Source organism: Ictalurus punctatus, chromosome 1 (assembly GCF_001660625.3).
Source record: "Ictalurus punctatus breed USDA103 chromosome 1, Coco_2.0, whole genome shotgun sequence".
Taxonomy (NCBI): domain Eukaryota; kingdom Metazoa; phylum Chordata; class Actinopteri; order Siluriformes; family Ictaluridae; genus Ictalurus; species Ictalurus punctatus.
The window spans coordinates 10,132,223-10,154,799 of NC_030416.2; the positions used below are offsets into that span (position 1 = coordinate 10,132,223).

At 43.0% G+C, this 22,577-nt stretch overlaps 1 protein-coding gene across 3 annotated transcripts; it reads left to right on the forward strand.

Moving 5' to 3' along the window:
• Positions 1–1,524: 1,524 nt before the first annotated feature.
• Positions 1,525–22,251, forward strand: setdb1b (SET domain bifurcated histone lysine methyltransferase 1b). Of its 3 annotated transcripts, XM_017469115.3 has the most exons (23): positions 1,525–1,580; positions 1,673–1,774; positions 4,356–4,593; positions 4,687–4,886; positions 5,898–5,938; positions 6,099–6,402; positions 6,921–7,122; positions 7,251–7,324; positions 7,774–7,964; positions 9,993–10,122; positions 10,256–10,388; positions 10,831–10,944; positions 11,149–11,494; positions 11,658–12,010; positions 13,180–13,296; positions 14,736–14,905; positions 15,144–15,377; positions 15,533–15,697; positions 17,967–18,145; positions 18,507–18,594; positions 19,344–19,579; positions 19,729–19,817; positions 21,616–22,251. In XM_017469115.3, the coding sequence occupies exons 3-23, from the start codon at positions 4,364–4,366 to the stop codon at positions 21,731–21,733; spliced, it is 3,714 nt and encodes a 1,237-aa protein (XP_017324604.1). In that variant the 5' UTR covers positions 1,525–1,580; positions 1,673–1,774; positions 4,356–4,363; the 3' UTR covers positions 21,734–22,251. The 3 variants fall into 3 exon arrangements, with proteins under 3 accessions (XP_017324604.1, XP_017324613.1, XP_017324621.1); XM_017469124.3 differs by having other exon boundaries at positions 1,531–1,774; positions 11,149–11,482; XM_017469132.3 differs by lacking the exons at positions 5,898–5,938; positions 6,099–6,402 and having other exon boundaries at positions 1,531–1,774.
• Positions 22,252–22,577: the final 326 nt, after the last annotated feature.

Sequence of the window (22,577 nt, forward strand, 5' to 3'; positions counted from 1 at the left end):
TACCAGGTATGGTCACGATTTGGATGTGAACCAGATTTAACAAAACTATATATATTCTTATGTCCTACCACAGAGAGTTTCATATTCTATGTGAAAAGATGTACCAGGTGTGCGCAACGTGTGGGGCGGAAAAACACACATGGCAGCACCATATATGGTCACGAATGGATGTGATCCAGATTTAACATAACTATTCATATTTTTATGATCATGACCTTTGATCTAGATATAGAGAGTTAGAATGTGTATCTTTTTGACCTTTGACCTATACCTGTCAAAACTACGGTTACAATATATACAAACTATCTTCTCTCTGTGGTCTTCCCCACTGGCATGGTGTTCAGTGCTTCGAACCGTGTATAGAAATTGTTCAGCGTGTCTGGGAGCGAAGTGTCATCATCACAGACAAGTGGTGTAGCTTTGTAGTCTGTGATGGCCTGAACGCCTTGCCACATACACCTTGTGTCCTTGGTGTTTAGGAAGTGACCGTGGATTCTTCCTGCATAGTTGTGTTTCACCTCTTTGACAACCTAGGACAGGTCATCAGACCTGCAGGCAGTGCCACTGGTTTTCAGCAGTGAGCGCAATTCAGCAGTTCTCCATGGTTTCTGGGGAGTGTCTGTGTGTTTCTGTAACGCACACACTGTTACAGGGCAATGGTGGCTCACTGGTTAAGGTTCTGGGTTACTGATCAGAAGGTTGAGGGTTCAAGCTCCAGCACTGCCAAGCCACCAGTGTTGGGCTCTTGAGCAAGGCCCTTAAACCTCTCTACTCCAGGAACACTGTATCATGGCTGGCCCTATGCTCTGTGATGTATATGTGACAAATAAAGGATGCTGCTTCTTCTTCTTCTAACCAGCCTAAACTGAGTGAGCTGTCTCCATCTGAGCTTTCAGTTTAACTTCGCCCAGGTAGGAGGAGCTAGATCAGGTATTCTTGGCTGATCAAGACTTTCAGGTAGGAGGAGCTGGATCAGGTCTGACTCCACCCCCTGGATTTTTGGTTTTGCAGCCAGCACCTGGCGGTTACCATAAAAGCCAATGTACTGTATGCACACACTCCAGTTTGTACCACAGTTGCCTTGACTGCGGTGCTCTAGAATAGCTTATTTCTTTCACAATGTATACACAAATACTCTTTATGGTATGCGTTGTTAGCATGTGCATGTGCCGTTCTGGATTTAACCTTTGTCTCTGGCAACATTCATAAATGAAATCTCCACATCTTTGAACTATCTATATATGTTGTGTTTTCATGGGTTTATTTTTCATATAGGCCATGTGTGCGGGCCCATACCGAGCTCGTCATCTGTCATTCATTCATAAAAAAATAAAAGCTTTGATTGGTCAGTCCGAAGTCCCTCCCTTTAGTTAGGTGTGAACCATCTTCGACTGTCGAATCGAAGCAGCCCGCGTTGTAGTCTTACCACCCGTTTTCCTCTCTCCTACGCTTCTGATTGGCTAGGAATCTCTTCATGCGCGATTGTGATTGGACGCTGAATTCTCAAACGAGACCTTTGGAGGCGGGATTTGTCGAATACGGGTATGGGGTAAATAACGTTGGTAGTAGTTGAAGACCAGGTGAATAATACCCTATTGCACCTATCTAGCAAAAGACCATTTTTATTTTTGTTGCAAATGGCGTTTTTAATGGAGCCATTGTTATGTTTAAGACGCAGCTAATATAAAGACGTTGATGTTTCCCCGTGCCTGGGTTTAAGTAGCTGAGAACTGGAGGGATTCAGTCAAGGAGCCTCGGAGGCCGGACTTTGTTGGTAAGCTACGTTATGCTAGCTTTCTAGCTACCACGGCTAGCATGAACATTAACCTGTGTATCTCCTGGAAACCGTTTCCAAGGAAACCAGGTTGACTGAAACGGCCTTCTTGAAGATCTATGAAAGATCGTAGCTCGTGTTCGAGTATGTTCAGTGATGGGCAAGAAATACCACACATGCAATTCTTTTGTGTGTGTGTGTGTGTGTGTGAGTGAGTGAGTGAGAGAGAGAGAGAGAGAGTGTGTGAGCTATGTAGGTGAATGATATAGAGCATGTGTATGCGTCATTACCACCAACATGAGCCAGTTAGTACTTTAATGTGTGATGGTGTTGGATAAAATCAATATTGCTTTAAGTTCATTTGAAAGTACTTGTGTTGCGATGAATGCACACCATCCGTACAGACTCAATGAGCATAACATGAGCGACTTCCTAAAACTGTACCCCAGCCTAATACACAACATAAACATTCCGAATAGTACAGTACAACGTGTACTGATTACATCAGTAAGTTAGAGTAGAGTTGTGTCACGTGACTTATCCAATATTAAGTCAATAGACTACAAATTAAACCTAATTAGGCGTGGGAGATATGGCAAAAAAAAAAAAAAATCATATTATATGTAAGTCTTTTACATTTTGGTACAAAAAAACAAAACAAACAAAAAGCCAAGGACACTTTATGATACGTGTGATGTTACTGTATAAAAATATTTCGATATAATCTCATTATATCACCCAGCCTTAAGATTTAAAGTCCCCCTGAAATCAAAATGGACGCTTTGTGGTTTTTAGTACGAATATGTCAGTGTTAAGGTTATCTATTAAGCTAGTGTGATCCAAAACAGTGACAAAATTCGCGTTTAGAAGATGTACGCATCCAAAAAGTACAGTCTCTCTACCACCGATATGGATCAATATGTTTTGATGACATCAATCTGCACTTCAGCTTCTCGTCAGATTTTCTGTCCAATCGAATGCTCTGTAGAATCTGAAGCGTCCCGACCCCTCAACGTTATAAAAATCCAAGGTTTATGCAATTAGTTTGTCAAGTACGGCGTAGCCTGGGCTGTGAGGTAAACTAAACGTGATTGGCTATTTAAAAAGAGGGAGGAGCCACTTCGAATCATCGAATAACACTGCAGGTTTCAAGGCACTTCACAGGGACTTCTAAGAAAAAATGCTCTTGGCCAGTTTTAGACGGCGAGATTATAGCGATCTTTTAAGGTTAATACTTTCAGCCGAATTGTGTAACAGACGATTACAGGTGTTCTCCATGTTCGATGGTAGAGTGACGATCCTCTAACCATAGACCTGAGATTAAAGACTACGTCCTGCGTACGTCATAAATCAGCGTGAGCCGCACAGAAGAAAAATGTGTCGCGCAAACATAAACATTAACATGCTTCGTTTGCATTCCGTCCTCAACGCCACCGTGTTTGTAGCTGTCCTGTAAATTTCGCAGTAAAGTCACGCTATGCTGTCTTCATATTGGTATATTCATATCGCTCTTTCACAGCGCTGTAGCAGTGGTCAAATATTTTGAGAATTTGATCAGCACTAAATCAGCCACCAACGAGCAACATCACAGTAGGCCTTTTAAGAATTCCGACCTCAATTCACAACCAATGAATTCGTTTATAATGCGGCTAGTTCCCAAAATAATTGGGACAATTGCTTATCTATAATTGATTAAGAAAATACCATACATTTGGTTAACACTCGAAATTTTATTTCACATATTCACTGAGGAACACTGGAAAGAGTACGAGGAAAAACTTGTTGAATCAAATGATCGATTGAGATCGAATATTCAGAGTGCTTGAAATCTTGACATCAGACTTATTAATCAGCCTGGCCAATCAGTCGGTCGAGCACTGAGTGTAATATGTTTTAAAGTGCACCTATTATGGTTTTTCAAATATCACCTATAATGTAGTGTGTGTTAGAGCTGTTCGTGAATGTAAGAAGACTGCAGAGTTTCAAAAATCAAACCGAGTTATTGACTCCCAGAAGAAGGAAGCGATTCTGAACAGCTGAAATGAGTCGTTAGTAATTCCAGACTTACTTCCTGTACTAACCTACTTAGGCTATAACAAAAAAAAAACCACCTCTGGTCTTCATTGGCTGCTCGCCGACAGCGGTAGACCAATTACAACAGACTGGGACATCAGACCAATCAGAGCAGAGTATGCTCTCTGAAAGGAGGAGTTTAGAATGAATCCTTTAGAACGGCTCATTGAACAAGTCGTTGGTGACACTGGGGAAAACAGGAAATGCCGCCATTTTAGATTATGATCACATTAAAGTGTTTTTTGACCTTGGATGCATGTGAATCTATTATACGAGACCTCTAAAACAAAATTAGGCACGTTTCAAAATCATAATATTTGCGCTTTAATGTATAAATATACATTTAATCTGAAAAATCAATATCTGGCAGCAGCTTAAAAGTAGGCCAGGTTCCTATAACACTGTTCACGCAAGGCAAGGTGGATGAAAACCTGGTTCAGAGGCTGAATCGTGCGCTCTTTCTTACACTCGTGCTCTTACTGAGTCTTTGTGTCGTTCTGTCTTTCAGCGGTAGGTATGGAGGTGGACGCAGATTTGGGCTCGGCCCTGGACATGGAGCTGGGGCCCGAGCTGGAGGAGGAGCTTGGCGTTTCTCTGGATGAGCTGCGCAGGTGGATCGAGGAGCAGGTGGACAGCAGCGAGGTCGTGCTGCACCGGAAGGCCCAGTTAGCCGAAATGCAGAACTGGGTTGAGCAGAAAGAAAAGGACATGGCCAGTATGGACACACTCTGCTCCAGCGCATCAGAGTAAGTTGTGTGTGGGCGAGAAAGTAATATTTTATAAAATTTTCTGTTTGCTGTCAGCGATATGACACGCGGCTCTGTTTGTGCGTGTCACAGGTCTGTAATACAGTGTGAAGTTCTAGTGAAAGAGCTGTACAGTAACATAGGCCTGGAGTATCGGGAGAGCAGCTCTGAAGACGAAGGAGTAGGAGGCGGCAACGCTTCCGAGGTCATCGAAATTGATGACGACGACGAAGACGACGACGACGATGACGAAGAAGACGACGACGACGATGATGTCATTGCCGTGGGCTGTGGTAGGTGGATGTCTTGGGTGAGAGGACGTATATGCCTGCATATTGCCATGGAGTGAAATCTAGCTACAGGATTCATTTGTTCATTCAATCAATCATTTATTCATTCGTCATTGGGGCATTTTTGAGCAGTTCCTCTACCTTCTAGAGGTGGGAGGAAAGTGGAGAACCTGGAGGAAACCCTCATGGGTTTCCCACAAGGAGAACATGGTATTGACCTGTGACGTAGTATGGTAGTTCTTATAGTTATTGCTGTTGAATGGGTGTAATACAAACCTCATAAACATGTACACATAAATAATTCTGTCGGTGGAAAGTTCAGGAAGGTTTGAAGACACCATTGGTATACAGCCCTACTGTTTAGTAAGGTTGTATGTGAATTGGGACATGGTCCAAACCTGAAGATATAATTATATCAGCTGCCTTTATCGAGGTCTCCCAGGCGTTACAGAATGTTTTTGTATGATTTTAGCATTAAGAAGTTCCCTTCACTGGAACTAAGGGGCCCCAACCTGTTCTGTTCTGTTCTGACACGACGTCCATAAAGAATGATCTTGTACAGAGCCCTGACCTGAACACCGTTGGGATGAATTGCAACACCGACTTCTCGCTCAACATCAGCGCCAGACCTCTCTAATTCTCCTGTGGCTTAATGGGCAAACATCCTCACATACGCGATCCAAAATCTAATCCCCAGCAGAGTGAAGGTCATTATAACAGCAAAATCGGGGACGGAATCTGGAGCGGGATGTTCAAAAAGCACATATGGTTGTGATGGTCAGGCGTCCACGAACTTTTGGCCTTATAGTGTATGTAAAGTAGTGATTAATATAATATAGTTTTAACGTGATTTGTGTAGTCAAGTTTAAAAAGAAAGGGGTTTTTTTTATGTTTAAATGGTAATACTGAGCTAAGAGATGTCTTTTGATGTGTCTTGGCTTTTTTTTTTTTTTTTTTTTTTTTTTTTTTTTTGGCTGTACTATTCTTACAAAATATCTTAATTTTCCCCCACAGTGGTTCCACCAAATAAGAACGTAACGCCAGTCAAAGACTCGGTAAGAGAGTGCATATGAGTTCGTATTGCACATAATGAGCCTAAATCTTCCTCCTGCATGCATTACTCCATGTAATTATCTGTAATAACAACCCTCTGAATATTCTCCTGAGTTATTACATATACGTTATGCGTTATGTTTGATACCACTGTGCATTTAGCTTATGGAAGCATCAGCTGCACTTCAGAGATCCACGCAGCAGGTGCAGAACCTGATGCAGACAGTCGGTAAGCCAACGCCGTCCACGGCGATCACGCCCACTAAAGGACTGGCCCCTCCCTCTCCGTCCCGGGGCTCCATGCTGAACATTCCAGCAGTGTTCATGTCCTCCGGCCCTGTACACGCACCCACTCAACCAAATCCAGCTCTAAAGCAGGATGTCATGAGGCTAAACATGAGCATTCTGGGTAAAAAACGCACCAAGACCTGGCACCGTGGAACTCTGATCGCTATTAACTCAGTGGGTAAGTTATAAGTAAGTTACAAGTTAAGTTGCTCCTTATTTTAACAGCGATTTAAACGGTCAGTGTTACATGAGGATTTTAGTTTCGGTTTTATTTTAGATTTATAATATTTCCAATACCTATAAAATATGTTAACACCCCCCCCACTACATAAACTTTAAGTCCTAAAACACCTTGCAGCTTCGAAAATGTTATTTTCTTCGTCTTGCATTACGGAAAACTGGAAATAAAAAGGCAGAGGTGTGACTGCCAAACATGCTCATGACAAACGTTTCACAATTTTATCTAAAGGATCTAGCCTGAGACTTTTCTCCGACACGTGCGGCTTATGTTTTCTATTTCCGCATGCCGTGTACTTGTTTCCCAGCTGTCAGTGAGAAACACTGCATTCTGTTATGTCCCATATGATGTTAATCAAACGACACCCCGTTGTACTTATTTTTATTTATTTATTTATCTATATATTTATTTATTTTATTACATTCGAAAACGCCTGACATTTCTGATATTTCACACAGGCAACGGCTTTAAGTACAAGGTGAAGTTTGAGAATAAAGGGAAAAGCCTGCTGTCTGGGAACCACGTGGCGTTCGACTATCACCCAACACTGGAGAGGCTCTACGTCGGTGCTCGTGTTGTTGCCAAATATAAAGATGGCAACCAGGTGTGGCTGTACGCTGGCATTGTTGCTGAAATGCCCAACAGCAAGAACCGCATGAGGTGAGGGAGTGGCAAAGATGGGACTAGAGAGAAATGATGAAATCTTGATGAAATTCTGATGAAACGATGTTTTCTTGGGGAAAGGAGGAAAGAGGACTGCTAGAAATAATGGAGCTGATGTCTTTCAGGTTCCTGATCTTTTTTGATGATGGCTATGCTTCTTATGTAGCCCTGCCAGATCTCTACCCTGTTTGCAGACCCTGTAAGTGGTGATCGAACTAGTCATTTCTTTCTTGGCCCTCTGCTCAACATGGCCAGTGGCTGACTCAAAGCTCAAGTCATTTTCCACATATGTGTGCAACCCATGAAGACCTTTCACATGATGAAATTCTGACATTTTTACTATATATATATATATATATATATATATATATATATATATGTGTAGAGATGCACTGATACTAAATTTCTCATCCGATACCGATAACCGATTATTCAGAGTGATATCGGCCGATACATATTATCGGCCGATACATTGGTGCATCTCTAGTTTAAAGTTCAGGTGTCAAAATATATTCAGGTTTTGGCCGAAACCTGATTTTTTATTTTTATTTTTTTTTCAATATTTTAGGTCATGCGCTGGGTTTCCACACATTTGTGATAAATGATAATATGCACAAACCTGATGAGGGTGTTTGTGTGTACACACAGTGCAGAAGACGTGGGAGGATATTGAGGACGAGTCCTGTAGGGATTTCATTGAGGAGTACATCACGGCATACCCGAACAGACCCATGGTGCTGCTGAAGCCGGGCCAGATCATCAAAACCGAGTGGGAAGGGACGTGGTGGAGGAGCCGTGTGGAGGAAGTGGACGGCAGCCTCGTCAAAATGCTCTTCCTGGTCTGACACGCATCATTTCCTGTTATTTGTCTTGGTTGTATTTCTATCGCTTAATATCGTCACTGATATAGCAAGGAAATGCAGGATCGCTATTAAACTGTACGGCTTTGTGAGTTGGAGTACGTACCTGTGCAAGTAATATTTGGTTAAACGTTTTGCATTAATCATGATGGTATACTTCATATAGACTAATAGATATACCGTGCTGTGAAAAAGTATTTGCTTTCCTGATTTCTTCAACAAAGGCAATCTGAGTAAACAGAAAATACAGTTTTTAAATGATAATGTTATTTATTGAAGGAAAAAAAGTTATCCAATACCAACTGGGCTTGTGTGAAAATGTATTTGCCCCCATAGTTACTAATTCCCCAAATCTATGAGACTGCATTCATAATGGGGTTCAGCTGGACTAGACGCAACCAGACCTGATTACTGCAAACCATGTTCAATCAAATCAACACTTAAATAGAACTTTTTCAACAGAATGAAGCTGGGTAAAATGTCTTACTAACACAATATGCCAAGGTTGAAAGAAATTCCAGAAATGATGGGGAAGAAGGTGATTGAAATATATCAGTCTGGGAAGGGTTACAAAGTTATTTCAAAGGTTCTGGGACTCCAAAGAACCAGAGTGAGAGCCGTCATCTCCAAATGGAAAAACTCGGCACAGTAGTGAACCTTTCCAGAAGTGGCCGACTTCCAAAATTCCTCCAAGAGCACAGCAACGACTCATCCAGCAAGTCACAAAAGAGCCAAGGAGAACATCACAGAACCTACAGGACTCTCTTGCATCAGTAAAGGTCACTGTTCATGACTCCACTATCAGAAAGACACTGGGCAAAAATGTCATCCATGGAAGAGTGGTGAGGGGAAAACCACTGCTAACCCAGAAGAACATTAAGGTTCATCTGAATTTTGCCAAAACACACCTTGATGTTCCTGAAACCTTTTGGGAGAATGTTCTATGGATTGATGAGTTGAAAGTGGAACTGTTTGGAAGACAGGGGTCCCGTTACATCTGGCGCAAACCAAACACTGAATTCCACAAAAAGAACATCATACCTACGGTCAAGCATGGTGGTGGTAGTATGATGATGTGGGGATGCTTTGCTGCTTCAGGGCCTGGGCGACTTGCAATAATTGAGGGAAACATGAATTCTGCTCTCTACCAAAAAAATCTTAAAGGATAATGTCCAGTCTTCAGTCTGTAAGTTGAAACTCAAGCGTAACTGGATTATGCAGCAAGACAATGATCCAATGCATAGGAGCAAATCCGCCTCTGAATGGCTCAAGCAAAACAAAATGAAAGTTTTGGAGTGACCTAGTAAAAGTCCTGACTTGAACCAATTGATCTGCTGTGGCAGGACCTTAAACTGGCAGGTCATGCTAGAAAACCCTCCAATGGGGCTAAACGAAATCAATTCTGCAAACAAGAGTGGACCAAAATTCGACCACAGCGCTGTGAAAGTCCGATCTCCAGTTATCGGAAGCGTTTGGTTGCAGTTACCACTGCTAAAGGTGGCACAACCAGATTTTAAGCTTAATGCAGCAATTAGTTTTTCACATAGGTGATAGGTGTTGGATAACTTTTTTTTTTATTGCTACAATAAAATAAATAAATGAAAACTGTATTGTATGTGTTTACTCAGGTTGCCTTTGTTTTATGTTGTATTTCGTATGAAGATCTAAAAACTATTTAGTGTGAGATTTGCACAAAAACTGTGAAGAAATCAGGCAAATACTTTGTCACAGCACTGTGTACACACACATATATATATATATATATATATATATATATATATATATATATATATATATATATATATATATATATATATATATATATATATATATATATATATACAATATATTTTACTTTATACAGTGTTTCATGAGATCATTCAGATTATTTGCACCATTTAAATATTTGGATATTAAGATTTTTTAAAATATTAGTAATGATATTTACACGACAGTGAAGTTTGTATAGTTGGTTCATTAATTTGATATGATGTTTGTTGTATGCAGGATGATAAGCGCAGTGAGTGGATCTATCGTGGCTCGACTCGCCTGGAGCCCATGTTCAACCTAAAAATGAGCACAGCCAGCAACCAGGAGAAAAAGCTGGCCGGCCAGCAGCGCGTGCGGCCCAACATGGGTAACACATTGTTCTGTTAGATACGTGCATTTCTGTCATTTGTGCTTATATCATTTTTCATTGTTTGATAAGTTCACTTTGCGAAGTTGATCTGTACGTGCGGTTCTGTATCTCTCTCTCTCTCTATGTGTAGGAGCTATGAGGGTTAAAGGCCCTGTGGTGCAGTACACTAACGAAAACAATATTCTAGCCAACCGCTCCGCAGTCACCCAGACTACACCACCACGGCCACAGATTACTGTTCCCTCCCAGCCCGTCCGCACTGAGTAAGTACTCCTCCTACATCGTGCAGTAGTAACATCACCCATGGTGCTTCACTTCTCTCGATTAAAGGTATCATTCACACAAAAATGAAAATTCTGTCATCAGTTCCTCACCCTCATGTCGTTCCAACCCCGTAAGACTTCCGTTCATCTTCGGTACACAATATTTTTAATGAAACCTGCGAGATGCCTTAATGAACTTTTTGGAGCGTGAACGTTTTGGTCACATGGACTGCCAATGGGAGGGACAGAAATCTCCCAGGCTTCATGAAAAACCTCTTCATTTGTGTTCCGAAGATGAACGAAAGCCTTACGGGGTTGGAACGACACGAGGGTGAGGAATTGATGACAGAATTTTCATTTTTGGGTGAACTATAACTTTAACTCTAATACATTATGCCCCAGGTGTCAATTTACTACCACTAGATATGCCTTTGCTTTATAGGACTCAGATGGCCAAGAAGAGTACGTCCCCTTATGTCCCTGCCGCTCGTCAGATTGTTACCACTGACCTCCAGCTCAAACCTGTCGGCATCCTTCCCCAAGCCACCAGCTCCAGGTTAGCAAGCCTATCCCCACTCCTAATACTCGGTTTCTTCATGTAGCCTTCATAAACTTCTGCTGGTCCAGATCTTTAGTAAATACGCATAAATGCTGTTTCAGATCAATACTTTTGTGATTGTACTTTATAGCCAATACAAGTTTCTGTTTAAGGTTTTCAGATAATGTCGGTATTTTTGTGTATTCATTCCCTCTCTTTTAGACTCTTCTTCCTGCAGTCAGGGCCAGTGCAGACCCTGACACCCATCGCTCCGGCTCCCCAAACCTTGCCACCTACCATAACTGCCATGCCTGCCATGCCTGCCATATCTACCATATCTACCATAGCTCCCTATGCGGGCGAGCGTATTCCTCAGGAGCCGTCCTATCAGGCCCCTAATGATCGCCTTTTCTATATGATGCACACCTGCACACCTGAGTGTCTGAAGCGCATCCGGCCCACGCGACCCAACCTCCACCGGGGCCGAAACCCACTCCTCACCCCACTTCTGTACGAGTTCCGCCGCATGACCGCGCGCCGCCGCCTGAACCGCAAGGTCAGTTTGGAGGTAGTATACAACGCTCTGTTTCACTGTGTTTCAAAACAAAGCCAGTGCTTTAGCAGCAAGCGAAGTGATCTAACTCTTTTCTTTCTGTTTTCACTCTTCTTCTTCCTTCTCACTCATCCTCTCTCTCTCTCTCTCTCTCTCTCTCTATCTCTCTGTCTCTCAGATGTCCTTCCATGTGATCTACAAGTCCCCATGTGGCCTGAGCCTGAGGAACATGGCGGAGATCCAGCGCTACCTCTTCCAAACACACTGTGACTTCATCTTCCTGGAGATGTTCTGTCTGGACCCATACGTCCTGGTGGACCGCCGCTTCCAGCCACAGAGGCCCTTCTATTTCATCCGGGACATCACAAGTGGACGCGAGGACATTCCGCTGTCCTGCGTCAATGAGATCGACAACACTCCGCCACCCAGCGTGGCTTACAGCAAAGAGCGCATCCCCGAGGACGGCGTCTTCATCAACACTAGCGTCGAATTCCTGGTGGGCTGTGACTGCACCGATGGCTGCCAGGACAAGTTAGTGTCTCTCTCTCTCTCTCTCACACACACACACACACACACACACACACACACACACACACACACACACTTGAGCCCACCCTGTCCATGCGTCTGAAACCGTGCAGTCCAGACGTACTCAGATACAGAGCTTTCAATACTACATACAGCGAGCACGCATGGTGGCTGAGTGGTTAGCATGTTTGCCTCATACCTCCAGGGTCGGGGGTTCGAGTCCCGCCGGGGTCGTGTGTGTGCGGAGTTTTCATGTTCTCCCCGTGCTGTGGGGGTTTCCTCCGGGTACTCCGGTTTCCTCCCCCAGTCCAAAGACATGCATGGTAGTCTGATTGGCGTGTCTAAAGTGTCCGTAGTGTATGAATGGGTGTGTGTATGTGTATGTGATTGTGCCCTGCGATGGATTGTCACCCTGTCCAGGGTGTATCCCGCCTTGTGCCCGATGCTCCCTGGGATAGACTCCAGGTTCCCCGTGACCCTGAAAAGGATAAGCGGTATAGAAGATTGTTATTATTGGATAATAATGACAGTTCTTGTCTATTCCAACTCTCTCGGCGCTATCAGTTTAGTGTAGGCTTTTCTAGGCATCTCTGCTTTCGTCTCCATGGATTGCACCAGTGTTGCATCATTTTTGAGTATACAGATAGGAATAGGGCATGCACTATTTGTTTTTTCGTTTTTTTAAAGCTTGTCAAAAAAGTGCTCCGGGCATCTGGTTGAGATTAGAGATGTGCACTGAGATGCAACAAGAACAAAAAAAAAACCTCATGTGAGCAGGAAGGTTTTAATTTCATGTGGGCGCAAGCAGTCATATATGAAGCTCATGCAGTGCTGCACAATATATTTGATGTAGGAGCTGCCTGGTCTGGGTCGCTGTGCTTTGAAATTAGGCTTCTGGTTTGTTGGTAGAAATTATCGCAGGTGTGTACAAATGAAGAAGTGTGAGCAGGTTCCAAAAAAAACACACAAAGAAACACCACTTAGTGTCTGCTTTACCGATGTTTTCCAGTGTTTCCGACGGCATAATATCATATTATTTAATCAAATGAAATGCAAATACAGATATGTAAATTTTGAGCGTTATACAGATACAGAGAGTGTCACATGATGTGTAGCTGGAATCTGTTCATGGGGGAGACTTTCAGGGTTTGAACGTGTGAGTCTGATTGCAGGTCAAAGTGTTCATGCCACCAACTGACCCTGCAGGCCACGGGGTGTACTCCCGGTGCACAGATCAATCCCAACGCTGGCTACAATTACAAGAGGCTGGATGAGTGCTTACCTACTGGGTTGGTATCTCACACACACACACACACATATACACTCGTGCACAAAAGTTTGCATACCCCTTGCAGAATCTGCTAAATCTTAATACTGTTAACAAAATAAGAGCGATCATAAAAATCCCATGTTGTTGTTTATTTAGTTCTGTCCTGAATAAGATATTTCGCAGATGTTTACATATAGCCCATAAGACAAGATAATAGCTGAATTTATAAAAAAAATTACCCCGTTCAAAAGTTTACATACCCTTGATTTTTAACACTGTGTGTCGTTACCTGGATGATCCACGACTGTGTTTATGTCTTGTGAGAGTTCTTCATGAGTCCCTTGTTTGTCCTGAGCTGTTAAACTGCCCACTGTTCTTCAGAAAAATCCTCCAGGTCCTGCACATTCTTTGCTTTTCCAACATCACCTGCATATTTAACCCCTTTCCAACAGCGACTATATGATGTCGAGATCCGTGTTTTCACAACGAGGACGACTGAGGGACTCGTACACGACTATTACATAAGGTGCAAACATTCACTGATGCTCCAGAAGGCAACACGATATACTAAGAGCTAAGGGGGTGTAAACTTCAGTGAATGTTTGCACCTTATGTAATAGTCGTGTACGAGTCCCTCAGTTGTCCTCGGTGTGAAAAGATGGATCTCGACATCATATAGCCGCTGTCGGATAGGGGTATAGGGGTAAAGGGTAAATGGTCTGCACTTACATAGTGCTTTTTTTAACCTTAGCGATGTTACAAAGCGCTTTACACTGGTTCTCATTCACCCATTCACACACACACACACACTCACACACCAATGGTAGCAGAGCTGCCATGCAAGATGCTAGCTTGCCATTGGAAGCAACTTGGGGTTCAAGTGTCTTGTCCAAGGACACTTCGGCATGTGGAGTCACGTGGGCCGGGAATCAAACCACCAACCCTACGATCAGCGGACAACCCGCCCTACCACCTGAACCATAGCCATCAAAAGTGCAGAATATGCTGGAAAAGCGAAGAATGTGCAGGACCTGGAGGATTTTTCTGAAGAACAGTGGGCAGTTTAACAACTCAGGACAAACACGGGACTCATGAAGAACTCTCACAAGACATAAACACAGTCGTGGATCATCCAGGTAACGACGCACCGTGTTAACAATCAAGGGTATGTAAACTTTTCAACGGGGTAATTTTTTATAAATTCAGCTATTATCTTGTCTTGTGGACTATATGTAAACATGTTACGTGAAATATCTTATTTAGGACAGAACTAAATAAACAGCAACATGGGATTTTTATGATCCCTGGTATTTTGTTAACAATATGAAGATTTAGCAGATTCTGCAAGGGGTATGCAAACTTATGGGCACAACTGTGCACACACTTCTCAGTGAGCTACAAATAATAAAAATGATCCATCAACCTGATCCTCATGCTTTTTTGCTTCGTCCCCTTCAGGATCTACGAGTGTAACAAGCAGTGCCGCTGTAATCCTCAGATGTGCTCGAACCGCTTGGTGCAGCACGGCCTCCAAGTGCGCCTGCAGCTCTTTAAGACCCAGAACAAGGGCTGGGGCATCCGCTGCCTCGATGACGTGGCCAAAGGCTCTTTTGTCTGCATCTATGCAGGTACTAAACAAGCTGATCTGGATCCCTGCTCTGTCATTTTCTTTATTCCCTTGTCAAAAGACGAGTAACGGTAGCTCATGAGTTCAAATCCCAGGACTGTCAGAGATGAACTCTGTGTCTGAATTGTCCTCTGCTTCACGTCGGCCGTCTCTACACTTTATTCAGTCCGTCGTGTAGTCATTCCGAGTATAATCGCAAGAACGAGCACACCTTCTCATCGTCCCATGTCTTCTCTTAGGGAAGATCCTTACGGACGACTTTGCGGACAAGGAGGGCTTGGAGATGGGTGATGAGTACTTTGCTAACCTGGACCATATCGAGAGCGTGGAGAACTTTAAGGAGGGTTATGAGAGCGAGGCACACTGCTCGGACAGCGAGGGCAGCGGCGTAGACATGAGTCGGGTCAAAATGGCTTCGTCCCAGCAGGGCAAAAACGGCCCCAAGACAGAGGACCGCAACATCCGCAGCAAAGGTGAGAGGTCACCCGAGCATGCTAATGGCAATCTCGGCCTGATCGTGAACAAATGGAGATCAGATATGGATGTGTGTAGCTTCATGAGCAAACTGTTAGAGGAAGACAGAGTTTAATTGCTTTCGAAAAGGTGAACGTGAGACTGTCTCTTCCAGGCCAAGACTCTTCTGATGAGGGGGAGAGCGATGATGAAAAGGACGAGTCAAACGGTGATGAGAGCGATAGCTCCGATGACACTTTCGTGAAGGACACGTACTTTTCCTCCAGCTCAGTGTGGAGGAGCTACACGACACGGCGACAGGCCAAGGGCATGAAGGAAGGTGAGGACAAAGCTCGAGTAGTTTAAATCGGGTATTGGTTTTGACGGGCATAACCATATCATAGACCTATCATGCCTGCTGTAATAAGCAGTCGTATGTTTTCATAAGATGTGCTATGTTACCATTATTGGTCATTTTCATGATAAGTCTAAACCAAGGTGTCGTAAATTAATCTTCTCTCACATGCTATTTTTTTGACTAGGTGTCCTCTGGTTAGCATATGGCTTAACTGTCACGGTATTATTCGCATCGTGAAAGTCACTCGAAGAAGAAGCTTTGTAAACCTTATGGCACATTGGGTTTCCTTCATCAAGCTGGATACGAATGACTTTATCAAAATGTGGTATTCGTGAAAATCCAGGTTTTTTGTTTTGTTTTGTTTTTTTTAAACATTGATATCTCACAAGAGATCCTGAATGCAAATGTACAGTGGGTATTATGATTAATATAAGTATCGAAAGCGCCGACATTCTTTTCAGTAAATAGTTTTCCAATGAGGCTGTTCACATGAAATCTATAGGGGGTATATTTACTTATGGGGCGCACGGTGGCTGAGTGGTTAGCACGTTCGCCTCACACCTCCGCGGTCACAGGTTTGAGTCCCGATGTAGCCATGTGTGTGCAGAGTTTGCATGTTCTCCCAGTGCTGCGGGGGTTTCCTCCGGGTACTCCGGTTTCCTCCCCCAGTCCAAAGACATGCATGGTAGGCTGATTGGCGTGTCTAAAGTGTCTGTAGTGTATGAATGGGTGTGTGAGTGTGTATGTGATTGTGCCCTGTGATGGATTGGCACCCTGTCCAGGCCTTGTGCCCGATGCTCCCTGGGATAGGCTCCAGGTTTCCCCGTGACCCTGATAATTAGTTATGGATTTCAACTGGTTCCTTGCTTTACCATGCCTCGGAGAACTACTTTTTCTTAACGTGTTCAATACTTTTTTTCCCCGTGTCATTCCACTTTATTACACACAACTTTATTTATAGACTTTAACGTAGTGAATTCTTTATATCTCCGAATTTCTCGAGTTAATACGGATGTCTGATGAGAATTTCACGCGAACAACCTCATTGGAAATCAGTATTTCCGACGCGTCCGATACTGATTTCCACCCACTGTACGTACTGCATTAGCAAGACTTACTACTGCGAACCTCGACCGATGGGCTTAAAATCGAACAGTTGTCGCGAGTTGTATGCGTCGTGACGTACAGGTTGCTTTGCCAAGTTTATATAGCTTATTTATTTTACTTCCACCCACAAATCGCACGGACATTCTCCGAAGCTCATTTCATATTCACGTCGAGTCGTTTTATGTTAATGACTAGAAAGAAAGCTTAGTACTGAACTTTCAGCATTCGGTATGTTGTGAAGGAAACGCAGAGGTATCATCCACTTTTTAACATCGAACGCGACGTGACTAGGTTTATTTCATCATTTAAAAAAATCTTTGAGTAGTCTCTTGCAACTCATTCATTATTAGTCAACATATGATAACCTTGAGAGAATCTTCTCGTATTTTTACAGGTAGCAGGATTTACTGGCAAGTCTCTCTCTCTCTCTCTCTCTCTCTCTCTCTCTGTCTCTCTCTGTGTCTATCAGGATACAGCTATTCCCGTGTTTGGCTTTGTTCCTGAGCTGTCATGCTTTATCCTTATCGTTTATTATTTCCATTTCTATTAGAATATATAACATCGGGCCACTAAAGCGCATCGTTTCTGCAGTGCCCTCGTGCGTTCGTCTGATTGATCACGTGCTCTCCACGTCTGATTGAAGACCTTGACACGTCACTTTTTTCTAAGTGGTCTTTTTAACAGATTAGTTTATTGCCAGGTTATCGAGCAACATCCATTACCTCCCCATGAGGGATAATGAAGTGGAATAGAGAGCTTGATTGATGAGCTTTAGTCATGAAGAGTTCAATTACACACTGACAGTGAAGTGATGCGGAGGTGTAATTAAGGGGGTTTATGCAGGCGCAATCAGCGCGAGTCTGAAATGACTTCACGTTTATCATCTTTCATTTGCAGTGTCTCTCTCTCTCTCTCTCTCTGTCTCTGTCTCTGTGTCTTCTCCCACTGTGTTCCACTCTGTCTTTCATCTTTCATTTGCTGCTCTCTCTCTCTCTCTTCTCCTTCCTCTGTTACTCCATGGACAGTATTTTAAGCACTTCTTTCAGCTGTCCATCTATCCATCCATCCATGCGTATATATGCGTGTGTGTGTGTATTTTAGGCATTTTCATTCTGAATTTATTCCTCTGTGCGCCTCCCCGCAGAGAGTCAGGACAGTAAGGATGGTCTGAGCATGTCCGCCGGAGGAACAGAGGACAGGAAGCCACCCCCTGTGCCAGAGGAGTGTGGGAAGAGTAAAGTAGCCTCATGGCTGACCAGCCAGTCCTCCTCCACCGGAGCACCGAATGTCAAAATCGAGGGAGGGCAGAAGACGGAGAAGAAGGTGAGAGGATATCGACCAATCAGGATCTAATGATAATGAGTCTTTATCGGTTACGTATGCATTACAGCACAGTGAAATTCTTTTCTTCGCATACCCCAGCATGTTAGGAAGCTGGGGTCAGAGTGCAGGGTCAGCCATGATACAGCACCCCCTGGAGCAGAGAGGGTTAAGGGGCTTGCTCAAGGGCCCAAAAGTGGCAGCTTTGCAGTGCTGAGGCTTGAACCCCCGACCTTCCGATCAGTAACCCAGAGCCTTAACTGCTAAACCACAACTGCCCCACAATCTCCGTTTCTCTCTAACCACTCGTCCTTCCTTCTCTCCAGCTCTCTCATATATTGTCTTGTTTTCCCTCTTCTTGCAGGAGGTGATGACCCTCTCCGACAGCGACGATGTGCAAACGATCAGCTCTGGCTCTGACGACAACAAAGAGCGTGAAAAGAAGACTCAGGGTAAGGGAAAAACCAAAAGAGTCATAAGAGAACATACAAAGGGTTTGTCCTTATTTCTGATATTACTCGATATTGTTAAAAGTCTATATATCTAAACATGTGTTCAGCTTTGAAGTTAAAATGTTTGTAGCATTGGAGTTCCGTAAAATTTCATCTAGACTCACGCCGGCGTTTTTGTGTAAAATTGAAGCGCGTAAGCTTCGAGTCATTGCACGACTTTCTTAAACGTTCAAAGTCACATGAATCCGATTAGATCGACCTTTTATGGCGCTTTTCCCACAGAAACATCTTTTGTGGCCGTCCTGTGGCATTTTTCTCTATAAGGTATCCGTTTTGTCCCTATTGAAATCGACGATATGAACTCTTGACCTTGTCAAAAGGTCAAAAGGTCGCTTCTGTTCACACTAAGCATCGATTTCCATTGAAATACATGACTTCCAGGTGCGCTGTTGGAATTCTAATAAAAGGAGAGAAAAAGACCCCTATAATTCAAGGCATCTGTACTTCAACGCTGGTGCCTCAAAATCGTTATCTCGCTGAGATCGTATCGTTTGTTTTGCGCAATCTGAGAACGCTATCTAGATTTGACTCGTCTTAGTAAGATTTTGCAGAAAGCCGAGCATACATACTGCTTTGTTGATGGAAATTTTCTTGAACCCAGGTCTTTTCTTTTACTATTCATGGAATGTTTGACTCTCTTGTTAATTTTTTATCTCTCTCTCTCTCTCTCTCTCTCTTTCCTCTGTCAGCTGTGGTGAAGAGGCAGGTGGCTGTGAAATCGACGCGAGGCATTGCTTTAAAGTCCTCGCATGGCATGATGGTGAAAACAGGAGGTGGTGGAGGTGGGGGCTCGGGAGGCCATCATAGCCAAGGAGGCATTACCCTAGACAATGGTTCCAAAAGCACACGGCAGTTCTTTGATGGGGAGGAGTCGTGTTACATCATTGATGCCAAACTGGAGGGCAACCTTGGACGCTACCTCAATGTCAGTACTTACCTTCTACTTAAGGTTATGTGTAAAAGCTTCATGGCGTGTAGTTTGTAAATGCCACGTGCTACCATTTGTGAGGAATGTATTCGAAGGTTGTTTTGTCTTGTCTTTTTTTTTCACTTTATCTAATTCTTATCTTACAGCATAGCTGCAGTCCTAACCTGTTCGTCCAGAACGTGTTCGTAGACACTCATGACTTGCGATTTCCGTGGGTTGCCTTCTTCGCCAGCAAGTATGTTCTACATCACTTATACAACAGTGTTGTCGAGTTCTGAAATCTGATTGGCCAGAAGATCTTGACATTTGAACATTTGATCCTCTTTGAAATGTATGAATTTGATATACTTGAACGAAAGCACATGGAAAATGAGCATTTTCAATCATTTATTCAACAGAAATATCAATAGATATGGTATTCTTGTGTGGAAAAAGTAAGTACACCCTTGGCCTCAGAAGCTAGTATTGCCCCCTTTAGTAGAAATCACTTCTTGTAGGTGTTTTGCATAATTGTCCACCAGGCTTGTTGGAACTTTCTGAGCACTCTTCCATGCAATATTCTTTCAGTTGTAAGATGTTTGAGGTTTTTCTTGCATGTACTGCTTGTTTCAAATCCCCCCACAACATTTCAGTGGGATTTAAATCCGGGCTTTGACTAGGCCATTCATTCCATAACCCTCCGTTTCTTCTTTTTGAGTCATTCCTTGGTGGATTTGCTAGTGTGCTAGGGATCGTTATCCTACTGAAAGGTCCACTTTCGGTTCAGCTTGAACTTTCAGACAGAAGGCCTCACATTATCTTCAAGCACTCGTCGATATGATACTCTGTCTTTGATTCATCTGTCCAGAGTGCGTTATTCTAAAAGGTCTGGTCTTCGCCTATATGTTCATCGGCAAACTGTAGTCTTGCAAAGGCTTTTTCCTGGCACGCCTCCCATGCATGTCATATTTGTGCAATCGCTTTCTGATTGTAGAAGCATCCACTTTGACACCAACAGTTGCAAGACTTACTAACAGATCCTGTGATTTAAATTTTGCTGTTCTTGGAGACTTCTTTTTGCATCAGACGGTCTGCTTTGGGCTGAATTTGCTGGGACAACCAGTCCCAATTGGCAGTCGTTTGAAATCTTGTAGACTATTTTCCTTACAGTGGAACGATGTATTTCAAATCATTTGGAGATCTTTTTAAATCCCTTGCCAGACTCTTAGGCGTCCACAACCTTTTTTTCTGATGCCTTACAGAACTCTAAGATCTTGGCATGATGACACCACACCTCAATAGCAAAGGGAAAAGAAACCAGACACTAGATAGATGTGAGAGGGGTTTAAATAAGATAGGTTCCACCTGCACTCACTAGGTTCTGATCACTGGCACCCAATCTTCAACACCTGATTCTAATTTGATGGATTTGACGGTGTGGTACATGTAGGGGTGTACTTACTTTTTTTTTTTATTTTTTTTTTTAAATATATAGGAGTCTTGCGTGTCAGCACTTTGTAACGGTCGTTATGTATTTCACCATGGGAAAGTCTTCAGGACATAGGAGTGGATGCTTTCCAGTTTCTCTGTAACATGATAGATAGACTACTGAGTGAGCGACTGGTTGTAGCTGCTATAATGAACGTACATCAAACAGGAATTTGTTTCACTGTTGTTGAATATGACCTGTCAATCATGTTGGCAAATTTCTGCGGCATAAGAAGATTAATTATTTTGGGGAAATGCTTTGGGGTGGTAACCGCATTATGCCCCATCATGTTTTGCTCCTTCCTTATCATTTGATGTTCTTTGTCTCTATATAGCAGATTTAAGGTTATAATGTACGGCAACAGTTAATATTGAAACAAACAAACCTGTTGGTAACATTGTATTGGAAAATTCGTCCTTATTTATATCGTTTATGAATTATTATGCCATTTGCCATGTAGAGGAGCATGGAAAACAGGGCATCAGAGATATAATAGTAGATGTATGTTTGTATATTGTGTCGTGTGTGTCTGCGCTAATGACTTCTACACACTTTGTATCTGCAGGAGAATCCGTGCCGGAACAGAGCTGACATGGGATTATAATTATGAGGTCGGCAGTGTGGAAGGAAAAGAGCTTCTCTGCTGCTGTGGTTCCACCGAATGCCGAGGACGACTGCTCTAACACGCACAGACAGACACGTTTACAGATTATTTTCATTCAGACCCACATCTAGTCTCTGCATTTGCTGTTTTTAGGAAGCTATATGTTTTGTCGTTCGAGGACATCGAGCAAACCGGTTGTGTATGAAACATGAAAAATGACAGAAAATGTCAGGTGCTCTCTGTAGTTGCAAGATCTATCCACCCTTATTTCCATCCTTCCAGCATGAAGCTCTGCCTTAAATCCCCCCCAAAAAAGGCCACACTAAGTTGATCGTACATAATATCATTATTTCCTGCATTTCATACATTTCTGTGAAACGCAGAACCTTCCCCGGGCTTTATTCTCTTCTCCCTGATCTCTTTTAGCTTCTGAATTAGTTCAAAACGAACTGAACTTTTACTTGTGTGTTTTGTTTTTTTTTCGCTTCGCAATTTTTATAAGCCACCCTGTTTCGCGTCGTCTGTATATTCTGTATTTGTCGTGTTTGTAAGGACAGACCACACTGTACTGCGCAACATAATAAATTTTGTTCAGAAGCAACGCGATTTTTTTATTCAGCAGGATTTGAACTCTACTAGCCAAGAGAAATGTAACATGCAGTGTTTGTCATACAAAGCAGCCGGGTATATTCAATTCAATTCAATTCAATTTTATCTGTATAGCGCTTTTTACAATAGACATTGTCTCAAAGCAGCTTTACAGAAATATCAACATGGTGTACAGATATTAACGGTGCGAATTTATCCCAACCGAGCAAGCCACTGAGTGGCGACGGTGGCGAGGAAAAACTCCCTAAGATGTTTTAAGAGGAAGAAACCTTGAGAGGAACCCGACTCAGAAGGGAACATTATATTAACTGACT

Bases quoted from the DNA above. Each gene is read 5' to 3' on its own strand.
- setdb1b (XM_017469115.3), top strand. From the start codon at position 4,364: ATGGAGGTGGACGCAGATTTGGGCTCGGCCCTGGACATGGAGCTGGGG. The intron at 5,939-6,098 runs GTAAGAGAGTGC...CTGTGCATTTAG, and splicing joins TAACGCCAGTCAAAGACTCG to CTTATGGAAGCATCAGCTGC. The intron at 19,580-19,728 runs GTCAGTACTTAC...CTTATCTTACAG, and splicing joins ACCTTGGACGCTACCTCAAT to CATAGCTGCAGTCCTAACCT.